The following is a 23,396-nucleotide window of genomic DNA, read 5'->3' as shown; positions in this document are numbered from 1 at the left end:
AACAAATGAAATCCAACGTAGATGGAGTTACTATAAGGTGGGTGCAAAACTGGTTGGAAAACTGTTCCCAGAGTAGTATCAGTGGTTCACAGTCATGCTGGAAGGACATAACGAGTGGGATCCCACAGGGTCAGTTCTGGATCCGGTTCTGTTAATATCTTAATCAGTGATTTAGACAATGGCATAGAGAGTACACTCATAAAGTTTGCGGATGATACCAAGCTGGGAGGGGTTGGAAGTGCTTTGGAGGTTAGGGTTAAAATTCAAAATGATCTAGGCAAACTGGAGAAATGGTCTGAAGTAAATAGGATGAAATTCAACAAGGACAAGTGCAAAGTACTCCATTTAGGAAAGAACAATCAATTGCGCACATACAAAATGGGAAATGACTGCCTAGGAAGGAGTACTGTGGAAAGGGATCTGGGGGTCCTGGTGGACCACAAGCTAAATGTGAAACACCATTCTGGGATGTATTAGCAGGAGTGTTGTAAGCAAGACATAAGTAATTTTTCCGCTCTACTCTGCACTGATTAGGCCTCAATTGGAGTATTGTGTCCAGGTCCGGGTGCCACATTTCAGGAATCCAGAAAAGAGCGACAAAAATGATTAAAGGTCTAGAAAACATGATCTATGAGGGAAGACTGAAAAAAAAATGGGTTTGTTTAGTCTGGAAAAGAGGAGACTGAGAGGGGACATACGTTTTCAAGTACGTAAACAGGTTATTAGTAGGAGGAGGGAGAAAAATTATTATTCTTAACCTCTGAGGATAGGACAAAAAGCAGTGGGCTTAAATTGCAGCAAGGGAGGTTTAGGTTGGATGTTAGGAAAAACTTCCTGGCAGGGTGCTTAAGCACTGGAATAAATTGCCTCGGGAGGTTGTGGAATCTCCATCACTGGAGATTTTTAAGAGCAGATTAGAGAAACACCTGTTGGGATGATCTAGATCAGTGATTCTCAAACTTTTGTACTGGTGACCCCTTTCACATAGCAAGCCTCTGAGTGCAACGCCCCCTTATAAATGAAAAACACTTTTTATGTATATTTAACACCATTATAAATGCTGGAGGCAAAGTGGGGTTTGGGGTGGAGGCTGACAGCTTGTGATCCCCCCCCCCCATGTAATAACCTCACAACCCCCTGAGAGGTCCTGACCCCCAGTTTGAGAACCCCTGGTCTAGATGATACTTAGTCCTGCCAAAAGTGCCAGGGACTGGACTAGATGACCTCTCTCAGTCCCTTCCAGTCCTACAGTTCTCTGAATACATTATCTTATCTAAATATTCTTTAACCTGTTCTTTCCCTATTTTGGCTTGTATTCCTTCTCTCTGGTTAATATTAATTATGTTGAGTATCTGGTCATTAAATTTTTTAGTGAAGACTGAAGCTTAACTAATCACTAAACACCTCAGCATCCTTGATATCATCTGTTGTTAGCTCTCCTTCCCTGCTATGTAGAGGACTTCTATTTTCCCTTCATCTTTCTTCTGCTCCTAATATATTTAAAGAGCCTCTCCTTAGATTCTTTTATGCCCCTTGCTGGGTGTAACTCATTTTGTGCTTCAGCCTTTCTGATTTTGTTTGTTCATGCTTGTGCTATTCTTTTGTACTATTCCTTAGCAATTTGTCAATGTTTCCACTTTTTGTAGGATTTCTCTCTTGATTTTTCAGATCATTAAAAATTTCCTGATGGCGCCATATTAGCCTCTTACTACTATGTTTTCTTCATGTCAGGATAGCTTGCCATTGTACCTTTCATATTGTCTCTTTGACAAACTGCCAGTTCTCCTGAACTTTTTTTTCCCTCTCTTAGATTTTCTTCCCATGGGACCTTATCTACCAGTTCTCTCTGAATTTGCTAAAGTGTGCTTTTTTTGTTTTGATGTCCTTTGTGCTTATTCTGCTGCTATCACTCCTTCCTTTCCTGGGAATCTTGAAATCTGTCATTCATGATCACTTTCACTTGATTTGCCTTTTACCTTCAGATTCTCAATTAACTCCTCCCTGTTGGCAAGAATCAAGTCTAAAATGGCTGTCCCCTGGATATTTCTTCCACTTTCTGAAACAAAAAGTTGTCCCTAATGCATTCCTAGAACTTAGTGGAAATTTTGTGTTTTGCCCTATTAAGTCCCCCATTACTACCAGGTCTTGTGATCTGGGTATTTATCTGTCCTTGAAATGCCTCATCCACCTCCTCTTCCTAATTTGTGCAGATGATTTAAGCCAGAGAATTCCTGGTTAGCCCTTTCTTTCATAGGATTTCATTGTGCACCTAATACTCTTGACTCTTGTCAAGTTCCTCTTATGCTGTGCAAAATTGATGTAATCTTGAAAGGCAGGTGTTGATGTAGATGATCCTACAAGCAAGGTGCTCCTGCAGTTCTCAAGTGCATCATAAACAGCCATTAAGTCTTAACCTCTGTTTCAAAATTCTAAATCTCTGCCTGCTGGCTCTCTGGATGAGAGGTCTTCTCCAGTGTCCTTCATAGTGAGACTGTGGCAGGTGGCTCACTGATATCGCCTGACAAGTGCTTGAGGCCACAACTATTATGCACTAAGCCCCTGGGACTCTTCACTGCTTCTTGGCCCTGTGACAGCATGTTTTTCTCCAGGGCCTCCTTGCTGGTTGCTGCCTCCTAACCTCCTCTTCCCTTTGGGGAAGAAAGAGGTTTGCTCTGATGTGAGTAACCAGCATAAACTCATATTGATGGTGTCTGCATTAACTTCTGCCAGTAATCCATGCAAGGAAAAGAGGTGAAGTGGGAGTCACTATTTTTCCCTCCCCACCACTACTCTGTAGCCCCCTGTCTCCACCAAAAGAGGTGAACACAGCATAAGAGGAGAAAAACAGGGCATGTGTTGTGAAACCAGTATTCCCTTCTGCAGTAACCCGGCACACAGAACCCACCTGATCTGAATCCCCACCATTTTGTATTAGCAGAGGGAATGATTGCTTTCAAAATGCTTCAAGCAAATGTCTTACTCTGTTCCTCTGTCTACTGGTCTCCATGTGGCTATGCAGATCTCACATGTGGCAGAATATTGAGAATATTTTACAATGTTGATGTCAAATAGTGACTGTTCAGTTTTACAGACCGAGAGATCCATGCTCTAGCCTCCTTCTGTTATATATTTGGCATTAGAAATGTTGGAACTCACATTAAATTCATTTTAGACTGAAGGCTCCCAAGTTTTCTGTTCAGTTTCTGAGTCTGGCTCCTCACAGTGTAAATAGAATGAATGAACTGATATGGATAGGTATTTCAGGTTTACAGTCTGGCATATGCAAAGTTTGCTACATAATTCCTGTCGGTATAATTTTCATCTATTGATCTGAAAGAACAAGTAGTAACAACACTTACACCATCAAACCTTCTCTAGCATCCTGCTGTTACGAAGCACTAAATTAAATTCAGAACAGCAGTCTGTTTCGCGTTCAAAACAGATTCAACATTGTACCTTGGGAAATAATTACTTTTAAATGAACTTATAGCTGCACTCAACTAAGCAAACTGATATGAACCACAGGCCTGCAGAACTTTTTCAATAAATGGATATGTATTCAACTACCCAGTTAGTCCTCACCCACTATAGAGATTCGAGCAGCAGAGAAGACAACTGAGCAACAATGGAGGAAGTACTGATCTTAATTATCATGCTTCTTGTCTGTTACATATTGTGTAATATTGAAACACAAGTGCTGTCACAGTTCACATTTTCATTTTGACCAACTTTTTAAAGTAGTGTTTACAACTTCACTGCATCTCATCATCATTTTAAATTTTATATTTAGCACTTCATATAAGAACAGTCAATGTTTAGCTCCTTCTACCATTTTTTAAAGGCACACAGTTGCTAATGGCAACAGACTCTGTGTGTTGTGTTTGTGTGTAAGAATGTGATGGCATAGCCTTAGTGTTTGTTTTTTGTCCACTTAAGAAAACAAATTGGTTTGGCCGTTTTTACTCTGAAGTAAGTGACATCCTTGCACATAGCTTTCTTGTAACAAAACCTCTAGATATCCACATAAAGCTATATACTGGATATATCAGTTGTAAACTGAAATTTCTTTCCTGTAGTTCGTCTGATAAGCGGCTCGTTACAGTTTTTTTTTAGCTGTGCTAGTAGATCGGACTACACTTAATTCTGGGACTTTGCATGAGCTAAATGATGGGGTGGGGGGACCTTTTGATCATAAAATGTACCTTCTGAAATTTTACACTGGGTATCTTTAAGTCGGGTTAATAATTGTAATTGTGGCATTATGCAAGTTTAGTTTTGGATTCCAGTTTGTTAGCTTGGAGCTCTTTGTACCATCTAGTTACATGTGTTCGTATTCAAACTTGTTTTTGCTTTTGAAATTGCATGTGGTATTTTAATTGACCAATGGGCTGCAATCAAAATATAGTTAGCAGTCTCTCTCCATGATAATCTGACACATGCAATGCAATTTGCAACAACAGAGGTCCCAGGTGACTGCTGTGATTAAAAATTGTCAGTAATTGAAGCACAGGGATTCCCCTCTGTTAATCACTCTATTAGAAGGGAATTTTCTCTTAAAAAAAAAAAAAAAAAAAACCAAAAACAAAACAAAAAAAAGCCAAAGATGACTCCTAAGTTCCTTTGCCCCCTAATCCTCACCACCTTCCAACTCACAGAAAGGTGACTTGGCAGGTAGTGACCTCTTCTTCCTGGATGGAACTAGCGGGAGTTGATCACATCCTTTCTGTGGGCCTCTTCTCAGAATGTGCTGCATGCCTACAATACTTACTTCGTAGTGTAGATCAGGCTTAAGGTCGACACAATGCAGTTTACGTCAACCTAGTTGTGCATGTGTCTACACTTAAACTGGTGTCCCACCACTGTAATTATCCGTTACGCTGACATAATAACACCATCTCGCCGAGCAGTGTACAGCCGCAGTTGAAATACTTAATTCAGTGCAGTGCATGTGTAAATACCGTGTTGCTTATGTCGACCTTGTCTTCCAGCAGTTGTCCTGCAATGCCACACACTGACCACTCTGGTCATCACTGTGAACTCCCGTGCCCCGGGTCATGGAGACCAGAAGCCCCTCTCCCCTTTAAAGCCCTGCAAATTTTTGAAGTTTATTTTCCTGATTGCTCTGCTTGGCGAGCGAGCTTAGCAGGTCTCCATTGCTGAGTGAAACTCCCCAGCTGACCATGCTGGCTGCACGCTCCAGACACGCTCCTGCCTGGAGTAGACAGGAGATACTGAATCTCTTGGGCTTGGGGTTGAAGGGGCTGTGCAGGCACAGCTCCTAGCTGGCCGTAGAAATGTAAACCTCTGCGAGCGGATTGCTCAGGGGATGCAGGAAAAGGGGTACAATAGGGACCAGCAGCAGTGCCACGTGAAAGCCAAGGGGCTATGGCAGGCATATCAGAAGGCCAGGGAAGCCAACCGTCGATCCAGCCACTCTTACAAAGAGCTGCATGCTGTTCTGGGCAGAGACAGCACCTGCATCCCCCCACAGCATTGTGGATACCTCTGAGGAGCCCAAGTCACAGGCTCTTCCATGAACAGCAAGGAGAAGGTGGTGGTGGATGAGGAAGAGGATGAATACGGGGGACAGATGACCAGGAATCCAGCTGTGTGGCAAGCCAGGACATGTTTTTGACTCCACTGCAGTCCAGTCAGTACCACCAGTTGAGCACAGGCAAGCCCGGGTCAGGGGAAGGAAACTCGGGTAAGCATGTAGATAAACTTTTAATTACAGGGCTGGCATCCCCAAAGTAACAGGATGCATCTTCTGACTTTTCCTTAAATTTACTCGTTCTAGAAGAGGTAATGATACAACCAATAGAGGTAGAGCTTCTATCTGCTTTTCATTCCCCTCTAGTGTTAGGCGGAGGGGAGAGGATGTGGAACAGTTTGGTTATGTACACAGCGATGTCTCCTGAATCCTTTTGAGTGCTTTCGATGAAACTTTCACAGAGGTACCTGCAATTCTCTGCCAAAAGTTTCTCAGGAGATCTGCCTTAGTTCCGTCTCCACAGTAGAACGCTTTCCCACGCCACTCAGCAATAACTTTAGCAGGCACCATTACAATACACAGGCTAGGAGCATATAGACCTGGGTGGCTTTGGGACACCAGCAGCAGCTGTGCTTTCCCTGCGTTTGTTACCTTCAGGAGTGAGATGTCAGATAAAATCACCACTACCTGTGGGAAATGGTGCCATTATTCAGTGTCATTGCTCCATACTCAGTTTCATGCAACTGAGCAATTCCTTCTTCATTTTGTCAACCCCAGGCAACCCCATGGCTGGTGCTGTGGCTGGCACCGTACACAAGCAAAAGCAGAGGTGAGAATGTAGTGCTTCACACTTTAGGGGAGCAAGGGGGAGTGAGTTCAGCATTTTAGGTTTCACTTTCTGTAATGAATACACTGACGGTAGCACCTCAGTGTGCTTTATCTGCAGCTGCTGCCCCTGCGGCCTTTGTGATTTCCCCCTCCACTCCCACAGAACACTCGAGCCAGATGAGGAGAAGAAAGAGGACTCAGATGACATATTCAGTAAGATCCTTCAAGCCAATGCTGCATCGGCCTGTGAGCACAGGCCCCGTGCTATGAACATGGCGGCTAGCTTGGAGAAGGAAAGAATAGAGAGGAGAGAGGCCCAGGAATCCCAGCAGGAAAAGGGGAGGGAGATGCATCAAGGCTCTTCAGACAGCAAACAGATGCTGCAGATTTTGTTGAACCTGCAGGTCCACCAATCCTGGGCTCGCCTCCCTCTGCAGCCCCTTGAGAACTCAGTATCAGGACCTCCCTACACCGCTCCCCCAACGTTCCACGTGGCATATGGGGTTGCTGCACTACTCTTACCGCTCAACGGTGGGGAGCATTAAAGACATTCACAGCTTCACATATACTGACCTGTGAAAGCTACAGTTGATGTATATGTAGCTGAAATGGACATGAATGTTTAGTTTTTAATGTATTGGTTTTTAAATTGCATTTTTGCACTTATTTGTTACAGAATAAAATTCTATCTGGAACATAATTCATCTTTATTAGTTCATAATGGATGCTGCTGAGTGCTCAGCCGTTCTGAAAGCAGTCAATTTCCTGTTGTTTCACAGTGGCACAATTCATAGGATCAGTCACAAACAAAATTACTAGATGCATTGACTACGTTATATTCCTACATGTACAGCAATCACTACACAATTCCTACCAGGCCACACAAGAGCAGGGCCAGATAGAGCATACAGCACCACCACACATTACTCTGGCTCACTGTTAACATGGTTTTCCAAAGACTCCCTGAGCCATGTAGCTCCATGTTGAGCTCTTCTAATAGCCCTTGTGTCTGGCTGTTCAGATTCAGCAGACAGCTGCTCTGCCTGTTCCCTCTATCCTGGAAGAAACTTTCCCTTTTTGCAGGACGCAGCGGGCAGTTATAGGCATTGGGATACTTTTCTCACTGAGGTCCGATCTTGTGAGTAGATAACACCAGCAATCCCTCAGATGACTAAAAGCACATTCAACTGTTGTTCTGCACCTGCTGAGCCAGTAGTCAGATTGTTTCTTGGTGCTGTCAAGGTGGCCAGTGTACAGCTTCATGAGCCAGGGAGCAAGGGGTAGACTGGGTCTCCCCCAGGATCACTACTGGCATTCCAACATTAACAATGGTAATCTGCCTGTCAGAAAGTCCATGCTTGTAGCTTTCTGAACAGTCCTGTGTTCTTAAATATGTGAGTGTCATGCACCTTCGCAGACCAGCCCCATTGATGTCAGTGAAAGAATCCCTGGTGATCCTCCAATGCTTGTATAACCATAGAAAAGTAGCCCTTTCTGTTATATACTCAGTGGTAAGGTGGTCTGGTGCCAAAACAGGGATATGAGTGCCATCTGTTGCTCCACCACAGTTTAGGAACCCCATTGCTGCAAAGCCATCCCCTTTGTCCTACACATTGCTGAGAGTCGCAGTCCTGCGTAGCAGAAGGCAATTAATGGCCTGCATGCTTGCATGACAGTGACCCCCACAGTGGATTTCCTGGTTCCAAATTGATTTCTGACTGACTAGTAGCAATCTGGCATTGCAAGTTTTCAGAGTCGGATTGCCACTCACTTCTCCAGTGTCAGTTCAGCTCTCATTTTGGTGTGTCTGCGCTGGAGGACTGGGGCAAGCTCAGCGCACAGATCCAGGAATGTGGTCCTGTGCATCTGAAAGTTCTGCAGTCACTGCTCATCATCCCAAACGTGCATTACAATGCGATTCCGCTAGTCGGTGCTTGTTTCTGGGGCCAGAAGGTGTGCTCTCCAATCTGCAGCTGCTGCATGAATACCACCAACAACCTTGAATTGGTTCTTGCCATGTCCCACAGCAATCTGTCCTCCAAGGAATCGTTACGTTCCCCACTCATTCAGTTCTTCTTGCAGCTCTGCAAATACTGCAGGATTGGGTGCCCTGTGCCTGCAACTCTCATGACAGCTTGTGTAGGCTCTGCACTTCTGTCAGAGATGGCAGACAGTGAGGAGGGGCATGCGGGTTTGTGGGATTTTGAAAAAAGGCATGAAAATTATGGGATACAGATACTATTATTGGATGGAGACAGTTGAAAACTGGGAAGTTGACCCCATGCATCCCTGCCTGACTTGTTTCTGCCCCATCATGCATTGCCAAAACTTCCCAAGTCAGTGCACTGGACGGTGGCAAGTTGCACAGTGGTCTACCTGTGATAGTGACACTCTGCATCAACACAAACACTCCTAGTGAGTATGCACATCGCCAACGCAAGGACCCACGTATGCATGCTCACAAGCAATGTACTAACTGTGGTGGCTGTCTGCTGATGTAACTTGAGTTAACGTATGTTTGTAATGTAGACATAGCCTTGTTCTTGTCATTGGCCCCTCAGCCCTTTGAAAGACACACCCTACAGTGGTGGGTGCTGTTGCAAGAGCCTAGAGATATGACGTACCATAAATTAGAAGAGTGGAGCGCTTAATGTGATGAGTATTCTGCTTTCACGTTGCTCCTAGGTTTGTGGAGCCATGACGCCTGAAAAATAGTATGAGCACCTATTGCCTTACTTCCTGGGAGCTGATTATAAAAGATTAAGAACAAAGGGCTTTTTTATATGTGCACAAAGAAATGTATCTTAAGTCATAGCTGCAGCTGGGAAAACATCTGTCATAAATCTTAATTAGCAAGGCAGAATGTGTGCACTGAATTACTCAAGCAGATTAAAATTTTAATGCAAGGGGGAGGATGGGACATTTCAAAGTAGACATGGTCCTCATTCTGCACAGTCAATTCTCAAATACATTATATTAATTTCAGCATTATAATGTCATTCTCACTGCACTTATTACAAAGTTGATTAAGCCTTTCTGTAGTTTTAAGGAAGATTGTGCTATAAATTACAACAAATTAAAATTTTATGTAACATTTTTAATGTGAAAAATCTCTGCTGTAAAATTGCTTAGAAGTCTCAGGATGCTTTCCAAAGAGAACTTGCATCTTTAAACTTTAATCTCAATCTCTAAAACATCCTTATGTCTTTGTGTGGCTCTGTGCAGTTTTCTTTCAGACCCATCAGCAATACTGTGTATGAGTAATCAGAATGCACAGTAGTTACTTTATTTTAGATGCCCTTTTCCACATCTTTCCCCATCCCATATATAAAACCTATATTCTCCTGCTGTGTACAAGTTACTATCCTTATTCTTCTGGGGTTTTGTACAGAAAGTTGCTGATTCTTAAATCTAAATTTCTGTTTGAAGAGTCTGAACTTTCACAAATTGATTTTAATTTTGAATTCAGAATCTCAGCCAGATCTATGCAATGTATTTCGGCATAAGGGCATGCAACTTAGAATCCAGTTTAACCTTGCATATTTCTTATCAAGACACCATATAGTCATGGGGAATCATTAGTGATTCTAATGTAACTTTTTTTTTCTTGCAGTGATGCTACAACCTTTCGATTACGACCCTAACGAGAAAAGTAAACACAAGTTTATGGTACAGTCTATGTTTGCTCCAGCTGATACTTCAGATATGGAAGCAGTAGTAAGTATTGAAACTAATTTATAGAGACAGTGTCATTTATTTGTATAATTTGATAAAGAGAACATCTTAAAGAGGAACAGAATCAGATTTTTCTATCGCTGCTTGTAGGTTGAGTTAATGAACTTCATGGTTTTCCTGATAACTCCAAAGGGTGATGACATCTACCCTCACCCCCATGTTTCTGATACCAGAAGTCTCAGCATTGCAGAATTGGATAGCTGCACTATGGGAAGAGTTGCCTTTACCATCTGTTTCTGAGGGCTGCTCTGTCAGTGTTAGGACACCAGGCTACAAGGCTAATGGTCTGATTTTTGTTTTGCTTTTCCTGTGCTCTGTGAAACATTTTCCCTCAATCTGGAGTCTCTCAATCCTCCTGAATGTACAGTAGGACTTTCCTAGACCAGCCTCCGCCTTTCCAGTGGGAACCAGGATCTTTTCTAGTATTGTAGAGTTTTCTTTATCCTTTCCCTTGTTTATTTGCCCATATGTGGTCCTTACCCCCAGAGATCTTACAGTACAGCATTAAATGGGCTATATATGAGGAACACAGAGGTAGGTAGAGGCTGGGGTGAGGAAGGACAAAGGATATAGCAATAAGATTGTTGGCTACTTTAAGCAAGCAGCACTGACCGTTAAACACTCACCGGTATTCTTGTTTCTCCACTGATGGCACTTCCTGTAATCATAAGTGTCTTCCTGTTGAACCCTTCTCCATCCTTACTTTTATTACTTTACTAAACATTTGACACAGGTGAAAACACTAAAAGTAGCTTTTGTACTCTTTGTTGAAAACATTTCCTTGTACAAACTTCTAGCTGTTTAACATCGTTTTTGTGCAGTATACTTTTTCACTATCCACCTGCATTTAAACTCTTGGACACTTAAATTTAGCTTATATTTCATACAAACTCGCCTAAGAAAAATGCATCTGAAGCGACAGCAGATTTAAACTAATCCCACTCATGACCGCAAGTCTCTCCCTTTCTTTAAGAAAAGGGGGATTTTTGTAAATGTCTCCTGAGTTGAGCCTTCTTTAAAAAAAAAAAAAAAAAAAGACATAGTAAACTGTTAAAAATTAAAAAAAAAAAACGAACCCAAAAGGTACTTACTGATTCTCTTTGCACGCAGTGGTGGTTTTTGATAAGCTAAATGAGAGCATGCTAATTGTAATAGGCTTTTTGTAGTGGTTCCATTGAAGAGAATTACTCCCTTTAATATATTATTTGAGAAACTCTCTTTTCCCGTCCTTTGTTTCTATGAGGGTATGGTGACTTTGCCGTGCAGATAGGCTAGCCCTTTTGCCAAGTAGAAATCACATAGTAGAACAGAACAAATTTGTGCACAGTTCTATGAAGATAACTGGGTTGGTCTTAGTCTTTATTAGACTGGCCAGAAAACCGTACAAATGACTTACTGTCACATAATCTTACTCTTGTCTGCAATGTTAACCCTCTTGGATGGTTTCACAGGCTCTGAACCTTTAGGAACTCCAGAACTCACCCTTTCAAAGGAAGTTATTGAAGCCCCTTGGTTTAGCCCATTTTAGAAAGAGGCTAGGTGAAACAATAGCCACTACCTGGTTAGAAACATTCCTGCATTGGCAGAGATTTACCAATCAATCAAATAGCTCTTCTTTCAATCTCTAAGTTTGATTTTTATGCACTACTTTATGTCCTCAGAAATGTATCTCCACACCATTGAGCCTATAGGGGTGTTTAAATTTTCCAGAGCTCTCTAGGCCAACGTAACTTTTTCTTCCTGCAGTACTCACTCAGTCCTTCAGTATGTTTCCACAATACAGATATCTTCCTATTCTGGATAAACAGATGTGACAGATTTCAAGAGTCCTCTAAAGCTTTCAACGCTTCATAGCCAGCCAACAAGCTCAAAAGAGAATCCTGATTTCAGCAACAGAAAAGTGACAGAACAGTTCAGCTATTTACCTGGGTCAAATCCTTAATCAGACTGTATGAGGGTGAGCCACAATCTGCAGAGTGTTGAGATGTGCTGATTATCTAAAATATCTCACTAACAAAAATACGTTCAGGGAGAAGAGATGTGTATGAACACTCCACACACACACACACAATTGTGGACCTTTCTAGCTAGAAAGCATTCCTGTGAGCCAGCCACTTCAGTTATGAGTTATTGTGTATATCTGGCAAAAACTTCTGATTTGTAACCCTGAACGTAAATGTTGCAGAAATGTATTGTTAGTCTGCTTAGATGGTATAACTCCTCCTTTGGGGATAAGGGCTGTAACACTTATGCAGCACTGAGTACTCTGGACTTCAGCAGGTAACTAACAACTATATATGAACATCAGTGGTTTGAGCATTGGCCTACTAAACCCAGGGTTGTGAGTTCAGTCCTTGAGGTGGGCCTGGCCCTGGAGGTGGGGATTGGTCCTGCTTTGAGCAGGGGGTTGGACTAGATGATCTCCTGAGGTCCCTTCCAACCCTGATATTCTATGTGTGACTGAGTTCATTTACCAGAGCGGTGGTGTCTCCTGCTGGCTGTCTCGGGGATTAGTTCTCAACCCACATCCCCTCTCCTGGTGCCTTCTCTGCCTGTAGACCCATCTCAGCCCAGGAACCACAGCATCCTTTTCATGACTCTGCCCTCCAGCCATGTCACTATCTGTGTTTTTTTCCCCCCTTCCCAGGAGGGGAAGAATCTCCCAGTTCTATAGTGCAGTCATTTCCCCAGTGGCAAGTGTGGGGGACCCGGGCCTAAGCACTACTCTGGGTTCTGACCCATGGATCCTGTGGGATAGCACCCTCCTGCTGCCTCTCCTTAACTTCTCTGCCAGAGCTGCTTCAATTCTCTGGACCACGTCCCTGAGGCTCCAGCACCACCTTCACCCTCTTCTCAGGGCCTCCAGCCAGGAGCTACCTCTTTGCTTTCCCTGTCCCTGCCAGCAACTGCTCTGTACAATGTGCTACTTTCCTGCAGCCAGCTAGGAACATAGTCCTCTCTCCTCAGGCTCCCTGTGGCAGCTGACTGCCTCGTGCCCTGCAGCTCCTTTTATGTAAGCCTGCTGGGCCCTGATTGGCTGCTCCATGCAGCCTCTCAACAATTGGCTGCTCCCTGCACAGCCTCCCTAGGTTGCTTTTAACCCCTTCCTTTCCAGTGTGGGGTGAACACCCCCATCACATGAAATTGAATTTACCAATTAACAATAGAAAACCGGTTCTTATTTTGAGGAAATGGTGTTTAATACCTAATGGACACAGTTCTAGAAGGGATTTGAACACCCCATTTGAAATAAGCTAGAAAACAAATCACTGATATTGTTAATAGATTGTTGTTCAATCCGTACATTTATAAGTGCTAACATTCCTGAATTTGATTTAGTTTTGTTTTTAGTAACTTCACCTTTCTTTTGAGCCTTCTCCTTGCATCTCGTGTGCTTGATCTAGACTGTAAATATCCCTGAGAAGCGTTTGTGCATCTGACACCCTAGAGCAAATTAGTTTTACAGGTAGTTTTCATTTTTGTACAAATTCTAAATATAAATGTCTGAATGCCACGAATTTTTACAGCACATCTAGAGAGTCAGATTTTGTACCTTCCTATCCCTTACAGGATAGTTTTAACAAGTATACCTTAAGAATTATATGCTTGGCGGAGTGGAAGTAAAACACTTGTTGTTGTTGTTGTTGAAAGCCTTGATCTGATGAACACCCAGTACTTTTAAACCAAGTGTGTTTTCCTGAACCAGGCGGTGCAACAAGGAATTGAATTACATTACCTTTTCCATAAGCCTTATTGTGACCGGATTATAACTTTTAAATTTTTAGTGGAAAGAAGCAAAGCCAGAAGAACTCATGGATTCTAAACTTAGATGTGTGTTTGAGCTACCAGCAGAAAATGATAAACCTGTGAGTATTTTCAACAATGTGGTGGGCGATTTAACTTAATACCACAGCTAGAACATATAAAACTGCATGTTCATACAGACCAACCCTATAACATCCCCTTTAGGGGGAAAAAACACACTAATTAGAATATCCATGCTACTTAATCCAGCTGGAGCTTAATTTGCACAACAGAAGTGCAGCAAAACTACTATTATTTCTCAGTGAATTTGGGGTTTATCTTTGTTCCTTAATGAAAGAATGCATTAAAAAAAAAATTCAGCCTTGAGAGGTGCAGTTTGATATCACAAAAGGCCTCTGTTTATCCCCAGAGCAAATACAACACAAGCGTCAGCAGTACAAGCTTCCACTTGCCTTTCTAGTTTACCACCTTCCTGATCTGATGGGGTTTCCTGAGAGTGAAATGGTGTTTTAAAAGTAGAAGGCTAGCAAGGGGTCAAGTACAAAGATGGCAACTGTGGCGTGGGATTCCTGCTGGTTAGGAGCTGAGCTGTGGTGTTTCTTGTTGGGACAGAGAAGATACTGATTAATTCATGATGGAAATAAGTGTCCTCAAATGCAGAATTGATTAAGATCTGCCTATTAATGTGTATCTAGTGCATTCACCCTCATGTATAGGAAGCACAAGAGCAGACTGTTCTCCCTTGCATTCAAGCTAGTGCAATTACAATTATGTATTTGTAACAAGCCCTACAAGCCCAAGAAGCCTTCTGTGATCTTTTATACCTCTTTCTATGCATCTGTGGACCAGACTTGTAATATTGTGCATCTGCAAACCCCACATTGTGCACATTCACTCTGGGATTTATGTGCACATGTGTCAGGCCAATGCACTTTTGTATGCACACTCTTTGGGAGGTGGAGGAAATATGGCCCTGTATCTATGTGAAACTTGCAACCTTGTATGTCTGAACATAACTCTTGAAGTTGCAGTTTTGGTTTTTCTTTAATCCCAAAAATTCATTAGGACAAAAATAGACTGTAAGTAGCAACAAGATCCTATTCTTTATTCCTTGACAAAAGCTTTTACCAGTACTTGTGCTTTTCACAAGGGCTTGGCTCTATGTGCCTAAGTACAGAATATGCAAGAAGTTCAAAGGGAAGGGTTTGGGAAGAAATCCCTGAGCTCCTTCTGTCCAGGCTCATATTTGGAATGGCGAATAGGGAATTGTTTCTCCACATACATCCTTATTACAAATGAGTGTTTAAAATATCAACTCCTGTTCTCTAAACTAGCTTGAAGGGTGGCTCCCTCTCCTATACTACAGAAGTATAGGAGGGTAGAGAAGTGGTGGCCAGCTGAGGGCAGTGAGGGTGTTCAGATGTACTGCAGGGTCAAGAGGTGGCTTCCTGGCAATGGGCCAGGTGCAGCTTGGGCAAAGATACTGTCTAAGCATGTATAGGAAGCAACTATTTGCCATTCTGTGCTCTCCATGCTTCCCTCCTGCTCAGACTCATGGTGGCACTAATGCCCCCAAACAGGTTCTGTTAGTGTATTGGGGCAGTGGGGGAGGGAGAGCAAACAGCAAATCAGAACGTGTGTCCCCCAGCTCCTGTCCCGTCATTGTGAGAGGCAGAGTCCTGGTCTAGGAATCTCCCTGTCTGATTTGCTGCTGCTCTGACTTTTTTGCCCTAAACCAGGAAGTGGAAATAAAGGCTGCAAAAAGAAAGTTTAAGATTTTTTTTTTAAGGTAGGCACAGTTCAGGAATGCAGAGTAGTTATCTAATAGTCCTCTCAATATAAGGTGTGTTTTTTTCTTTTTTTAATTATCACCCTAAGATCACTGTCCTTTTTTTGACAGCATGATGTAGAAATAAATAAAATTATATCCACAACTGCAAAGACAGAATCCTCTGTAATGTCTAAATCAATAAGTTCTTCCTTGGATGACACTGAAGTTAAGAAAGTAATGGAAGAATATAAGAGGCTTCAAGTAGAAGTTCAGAGGTTACGGGAGGAGAATAAACAGTTTAAGGTAAAGATTTTTCTTTTGAGTTCTGCCCATTTGAGTTTGAAGCCCTCTTTGTGGGTGGGAGTGGTTGGCATGGGCCATGGTACTTAAGCATTAGTTACACATGTAAGGAGAACACACATTCTTATCTGCAGATTTAGTTTTTGCCGTCAAAATGAAGTGCATAAATCCATGCACTCTTGGGGCATGGGCTGAAGTCTGAAGCATACAGCCTGGCAAAGCGAAATGACAGTGACCCAAAATGATTCATTCTCTTCTCCCCTCTTGTTCTTTTGTAGAATGAATTTAGGGCAGAATTTTCAAAAGCAGTCAGCATTGGGCAAAGTCTGCTCCCATCTACATCAGTTGGGAGTTTGACCACTGAGTTCAGCAGGGACAGAGTCAGGCCAATACTGAGCACTTTTGGAAATCCCACTTATAATGTCCAAAGCTATTAAAATGCATACTCTAAACTGTTAGCCGGAGTGCAAGAGGACCATTGGTTCGTGCCTTAACCAGCCCAGCAGTATGAAAGCTCGGTATATAAGAACCACTTGTCACTGTTTTGAAGTACTCTTTTTAAATTCGTTTTTAATTGCTCTCTAGATCTAGGCCTAGAAGTAGCTATAAAGCTGAAAATAGTAATATGGGACACAGTCACATTGAAAGAGATTGTATGTTCATCCTTCTTTTAATAATGGTTTAAGTGTGAAATAAATCTTTACCATTTAAAAATCTGTTTTGTTTTTCCTCCATTTTTATGTCTCTTAAAGCATGCTAGATGCTGGCTTAGTCTCTCATTATGTCCTCACTTTGCTGGTGTCTCGCAAGATGATTGTCTGAAATGCCATATGATTTTCAAAAATCTTTCTTAAATACGTTTCTCATGGCACTTAAAGTTTAAGTGTGCTTCTTATTATGGAGTTTTCATACTGTTGTGTTGAGCCTTTCTTTTAAGTTATTACAATTATAAGGGGAAAGCTCGTTCTGATTTTTTGCTTTCACCAAAGACCCGTGAAGAATAACTTAAAAGATTGCACACTGTCCTCCAATTTTGGCTTCAATGTGGCACGACAGGGTTACATGGATCAGAACTTGGTTTGTTCATTTTTTTCCTTTGTGGATCTGGACTGTCCACATGTAGCAGTAAAGCAATATTCTTCAGTACAGCATATTGAAGGCTCACAGCACAAATGGTCTCTGCAAATGTTTGCAAAGTGTTCTGTTAAAATCTTGTAGAGATTGAAACCTTAGTACATATTCTCAGTCCTCGTGTCCACCAGCCTTCATGATAGTTTTTCTCTCTCCATTTTCTTTTTTTAAGATGAACATAGATCCATATTGTCAATTACAGGACTCTAGTATTAGGCCTGCCTTCAGAAAATCCCTTCATAAATGTCTGTTTTTGCAGCAGTACAGCAACAGTTATTGGTACCTCAGTATAACAGATTAGACTATGTACCAGATCTTCCAACATAGAGAGACAACTGTTTGCAGAGCAGCTCCTACTTAGCCTAATTGTGCATGTAAATTGGGTGTCTAACTTGTCTGAGAATCTGGCCTTCAGCGCCTAAGACATGAACTATAAAACCTCTTAACTGTCTGTCTGTGACCTGCTTCATTTGGCAAATATTAAGTGGTATAAAGACTCTAGTTTTTTGTTGTTGTTGTTTTTAAAACACAGCTGTAATGAGCAGTGTTGTAGACTGAACATCCTGTTGGAATGAGCAAATGCAAAAAACATAAGTCAAAAGTAAGGAAGTGTCCAACTTGCCCTGTGAATTTTTGAAGTTTTAGTAATTTTATTACAATTTTAAAAAAAAATTCCTTTTGGAAGAATAGCTTAATTTTATTTGCCCAAACTTGAGTCTGTTACTTCCATGTTGCAACTATTTGACATGCCTTTAATTCCATGATTAGTGTTAGGCTGTAGTTGAATGTCTCTAACACCAACCCTCTGATACTTGAATGGTATGGGCACAAAGGGCTCACTTTATCCACCCCTGAATACAGTCGTTCTGACGTGGTTAACGGCCTGCAGCACTGCTACGCAACTGTTTAGGTCAGGAAGTAATGAATACTGTATCCAATTAAAATTAAAGCTCCTCCATCAGCAGTTGTAATATAGGTATCTCATCCAATCACTAGCCTGACTCTTCTTCAATCGAGAGCACTGATAGGATTGTAGGAGAACGTGGGCCAGTAATTCTCAGTAGTATCAGTGAGATGTCCTTTAATATTAGCATGGAAATGGAAATACTTAGCTCAAGTACCTGAGAAAAATTGCTACTTCATAATTCAAGGTTATTCCATTGGTGATTGGCATCTGCATAAGTGCAAGATAGTATTCAAATTTGCACAGCTTACTTGTGTGCATAGTACTGAAAATCAGGCCCTCGAAGTTGCTGTCCCCCTGTCCATATATATATATTTGTGGGATACTTCTTGAATGAATTATTTTTGTTTTTGTTTTTTTATCCCCATTCAAATGAACTGGTAGGACTAGAATGGAGACGAGTTGTCATACTTCTGCATCAAAATTGTGTGCCTTTCCAAAGAAACTCACCTAATAGGCTTAGTTAACAGTAGGGTCTCAGGGTGTGGTGGTTTTTTTTAAATACAGCTTTTTTTGGTCAAAACTAATCATTAGGGTTCCTTCCTGTAGGAAGAAGATGGTCTGCGGATGAGAAAGGCTCCCCAGACGAACAACCCAGTATCTGCATCTGCAACTGCTGTCAAGGAGGAAGGGCTCAGCACTAGACTACTTGCTCTGGTGGTTTTGTTCTTTATTGTTGGTGTAATTATAGGGAAAATAGCCTTGTAGAGGCAGCATGCTGAGGATTGTAAATTGGCTTGATGGTTCTGCCATATCATTGGATTAAATTTATTCATAACAATGTTTTAAAAAAATTAATGTATGACATCTCACAGGTCTTGCCTTTAAATTACCCCTGCACAAATATAACATAACGTAATCCTCTTGAAAGTTTAAAATGTACAATGAGTGAATGAATGATAAAGAAACTTCTTTATTAAGTGATGAGGAAAAAATCATGAGTTAACACTACAATGGCATACTGTAAATGTCATTTTAAACATTTAGCCCTTGGTACATGTTGCTGTCCCCCTGTCCATTTTTTTAAAAAAAAAAAAAACTAATTATTCTTCCACTGCTGGAGCTGGCCCTTTTGGATGTTTGGAGCTGGGTTAGGCAGGAGGGGTTGATAACTTCTGTAAAATATGTTGATCCACCATTCTGCTCATAAAGTTAACAGTTTGTTAGTGTCTTCAACTCCGTGCAAATTAACAATTCATTGGCACTTACAATTCTTTTCAGCTTCTTACTATTAATTTATGTGGCAGTGCTGAATTAAGGCATCATTAAGAGGCATATATTGACTGGTATGACACTCATTTCGAATAAAGGTCAATGCCTTGTTCTCTTAAAGGGACCAAGCTACATTGCTGTTGGTTCATTTAGTTGAATTGAAATGTTATTCAGAGATGTTTAATGCATATTTAACTTATTTAATGTATTTCATCTCATGTTTCCTTATTGTCACATATTGACTAATCCTATGGTATAAAAAGGCACCTGTTCTAAAACCAGTGGATAGAACTAAAAAAATTACTGCTGTAGCGATGCGAGATTCTTCTGCCCCCTCATGTTTTGGGCACTATGTAATTGTTAAAGTTTTGATCACTTAAACATTGGGGAAACAGCAGTCAGGAAACTGTTTTTGTATGTAAATAAATAAGTCTATCTAGCAAAAAAATTAGTAGTAAACTAGTTCTATGCCGTAAAAAGACCAATCCTGTTTGACTATGTAGCATCTTAAAAAAAAAAAAAAAAAAAAAAAAAAAAAAAAATTAAATAAAGCCCAGAGATTAAAGTTCATTTCGTTACTTTTGTCAAAGTCAATTAATTTTTTTTAAAGGACCTGCAGTTAGTCACTTTGATGAAGCTTATGTACGGCATCAGGAAATTGCTAGCCTTATCTCAACACTGTTTCCTCCAGCCCCATTTTAGTCTCCAGAACCAATCTCCAGAGAAGCACATTTGATGGAATACTGATGTTTAGAATAACCACATTGTCAGTCTGTTTATTTACTAGGTATCCTCTGCTGTTTTTCAGTCTTCAGTGATTGGAGTCAGTGAGCCTGAGAATTTATACAAAGTGACACTCTAAGGCAGTAATATTAGTAACAGTAATAATCCTATTAATAGTAATGTTACTATAATGCAGTAATATTAATAATACTAACTATAAGGCATGTATATTCACTATATTCAAGCATGATCTGTAGATGACACATTCTTTTCAGTCAACTACCCATATAATTTTTCTTGGATTCCAATTTCAGAAGCCATCAGATTAAGATGTGCAATAGATTGAAGCTTATTCGCACACCTTTGAATCCTGAAGCACTTAAAAAGATGGCTTCCCTTTCTATTTTTTGTTATTCCTAAATAAGGCTGGCGGGGGAGGGCTTGGGTTGGTAGATTTTTGCTGCCGTCTACTTTTCCACCCTTGCCATAATAATCAAAATGCTAATGAACATTTACTTAGCTATCAAATGGTTGCCTCTGCCCTACTTTGTGCAGATGAGCAGAATTTTCCGGTGATATCCTTGCAGGTCAAGTAAAATCCCAACGTGTCCTCTGGGTATGTACGTGTTTCTGTGGAGACTTTTTGTAGAACTGCCGACAAAAACAGGAAGAGGTGCATCTTCAGACAGGATGTGAAGATAGACCAGAGTCAAAGTCTGTTCAATATGGTAGGGCCAAAGCAATTATAGTCTCCACTTTTTGCATGAGTGCAAGACGGGTTGGATACAGTGCAGAGGGAGAAGGTAGGAAGTAGTGAGATCAGCAGGGTAGGAGGGGGCATGATTATACAAGGATTTAAAAGGCTACAGCTTTGCTCTTTAGGGGACCAGTAACTAATGGAAGCCTCCTGAAACTCTTCAACTTCTGTTAACCAAAATGACTGACCAACACAGGAAGCATTCTGAAAGGGAGAGTTGTCTTTTAAAAGACTGGGATAAATATGAAGTCTGAAGAATTCACTTTCATGGCTTTGTAGGATGTATTGGGAAGAATCTGGACTAAAGAGACTGAACGCAAATGTTTTGGGTGGCTGTGGCCATTGGAGCATTGTGGCTGTTTTAAAAGCAGAGGCAGCCTTACAAGTGCAATTTTAAACACAAGCCAGCATTGCAGGATAATGATGGAGGATAAGCATTAATGTTCTATTTTATGGAGGGGGGTGGGGAAGAGTTGTGGTTTTTGTTTTTTGGACTTTTTTTGCTGGTCCATTGAGCAACTGTCATGCACCTTATCCATCAGAATTAACTTTGCTGGCACAAATGATTTATGGCTAGAGAAGAAAGCCAGAAGAGTTTGTTGGTGTCCTCAGGCCATAGCTTGTTTAATGGTCATGCCTCCGAATGTCTCTGAAAACTTAAAACATTTTTAAATAATTTATGAGTAAAGTTGCTTCTATTACTTTTTGTGTTACCATAGTACATAGGGGACCCCAAACAAAGATTACCCTCTCCCCTTGTTCTAGGCACTATACAAAGACACTCCCTACCTTGAGGAGTTTACAGTCTAAGTAGGTAGCTATTGATAAATCAGTACTGGCTGCTATGATCAGGCAGGTGTCTTCCATGAGCCACAGTATCACTCTGTTCTGTAAGTGCCTCAAATAACTCAAGTTACTATTAAAACTTAGAATTTAACAAAACTCTGAAGTCTCTTATATCCTGCCTGACAGCAGCCTAACAAACAAGAGCCTGGAAGTGTCTAGTGTAGCACCCAGGTCCTCCAAAAAATCAATCCAAGCAAAGGATAGCCAGTGTCAATTGAATTCTTCTTATCTGCCTGTCGGACAGAAAGCTACTCTTTTCCCACCTGTTTGAGACAGAAAACTCTCAAAATTTCAAAAAGACTGGTATTCTTTTGCAAATGCAGTGTCCCCTTTTTCCACCCTCTTTGAAGAAGACACTCTCTATACACCTGTATTTACTGGTATGGCTCTGATAGAGCTGTCTTTCAGGTAAGAGACTTTCCCATTATGGAAATATGTCCTTAAACTGCTTGGACATGTATGAGAGCTTCATAACCCTCTTTTCCATCTGAAGAAATGTTTCATCAGACTTGTAGAAAGTGAAGTATTCTGATGTCTAGGAGCTATATAAAAATATAGGGGACAGCAGGAAAGGACATGGAAGACTAAGGATGCAATGGAAAGACTGAAGAGAAGTTTGAAGAGGACTGGAACTGCAAGACCTATGAACCCATTCCATGAACTTGAAAGAGTGGCAAATAATTGTGGGCAGCTCTGACCCTTTGTAAATGAGAAAAGGAGTCGAAGTGAAAGAATGTGTAACTTTATTATATAAAAACTATGCAAAGCATGAAGTTTATAAATCATGTTCATAGTGTATATACCTATAATTTCACACCCATGATATAACACCCAGGTGTAAGCAAACTACTGCTTAATCTCTGTGATTGTGGAATCCACAATCTAAAAATTAACCATCCAACTATTCTTGGTTTTAAAATAATCCCTTAGAATGCCCCATTCCCATGGAGGTTTTGCTATTAATTTCAGTGGAAGCAGGAAAGGCCTCTAATCAGAATTTTCACTTTGTAGACTTGGGAATCTTTCCCCTTTAGACACAAGTTTTAAATTTGCCTGCAAGGAAACTAATATCTTTTTCCATGAAGTCTGTGGAATGCAAATAAATCAAAGGAACTTTTTCCTATTTTCACACAGAGGCCCGTGTTTTCAAATGAGGGGATTCCATGCATAAATGATCAGAATTGTCCCTTTGCGTTGGCAGTCCCCTAATTTACATGCAGAACTATAGCAATTGCATGTGCAGGTTAAGCACCAAATTTGTGTGCATGTTTTCACATGTGGAATTATTTTTAATTGATGGCCTTAGTCATTAGAGAACAAGGTAGTGCTCAGTACATAACAGTGACAGGGATTGGTATACCGTAATGTAGTTCCCTAAAAACATGAAATTTTAAGTAAGATGCCTGATTGTATTCAGTGTTAATTCTCTTTCTCCTGAAGTGCTGCCAGTGGAGTACAATTTGAAATCCATTCTGCAAATTGTTAGTGTTTCTCCTCCCCAGTACACTCTAAAGGGATTATATCTTCTGCGCACGTACACCTGAATTCTTATAAAAATCTTGCCTTGGCAGCTAACATGTATATACAGTTGTACATGTTTGCATCTGCATACCTTAACAATGGCATTTTACAATCTTAAAATGTTTAATATTGCAATTCTTAATACAAGAAAGCCAAGGGAATTCAGAATTGTGGCTTGAATTCTATAGTTGTCACTCTTCTCTTTAGGAAATATGTTAATGTCCTTTTTGTCCCTCTTAACTGGAGATCGTTCCTAATTCTTAGGCACAATAGACCAATTTAAAGACAGTGTTTCCAGACTTCAAAGCTACTCATTTTGCTTATTGTAGCATCATGAAACTTGTCCTGAGGA

General features: G+C 41.0%; 1 protein-coding gene across 2 annotated transcripts in view; it reads left to right on the top strand.

Annotated features, from left to right (window-relative positions):
* The window catches only part of VAPB (VAMP associated protein B and C), a 49,586-nt gene extending 29,838 nt beyond the window's left edge, over positions 1-19,748 (top strand). The window contains exons 3-6 of one of the 2 annotated variants that reach the window (XM_074969786.1): positions 9,933-10,036; positions 13,840-13,920; positions 15,720-15,893; positions 18,535-19,748. In XM_074969786.1, coding sequence (XP_074825887.1) covers positions 9,933-10,036; positions 13,840-13,920; positions 15,720-15,893; positions 18,535-18,693 — 518 coding nt within the window. In that variant the 3' untranslated portion in view covers positions 18,694-19,748. The remainder of the gene's footprint in view (positions 1-9,932; positions 10,037-13,839; positions 13,921-15,719; positions 15,894-18,534) is intronic. The other variant, XM_074969787.1, reaches the window with a different exon arrangement.
* The last annotated feature ends 3,648 nt before the right edge of the window (positions 19,749-23,396 follow it).

Source organism: Natator depressus, chromosome 13 (assembly GCF_965152275.1).
Source record: "Natator depressus isolate rNatDep1 chromosome 13, rNatDep2.hap1, whole genome shotgun sequence".
In the NCBI taxonomy this organism is placed as follows: domain Eukaryota; kingdom Metazoa; phylum Chordata; order Testudines; family Cheloniidae; genus Natator; species Natator depressus.
The sequence above is the reverse complement of the archived record's forward strand: the minus strand, read 5'-3'. Positions and strand labels throughout refer to the sequence as shown.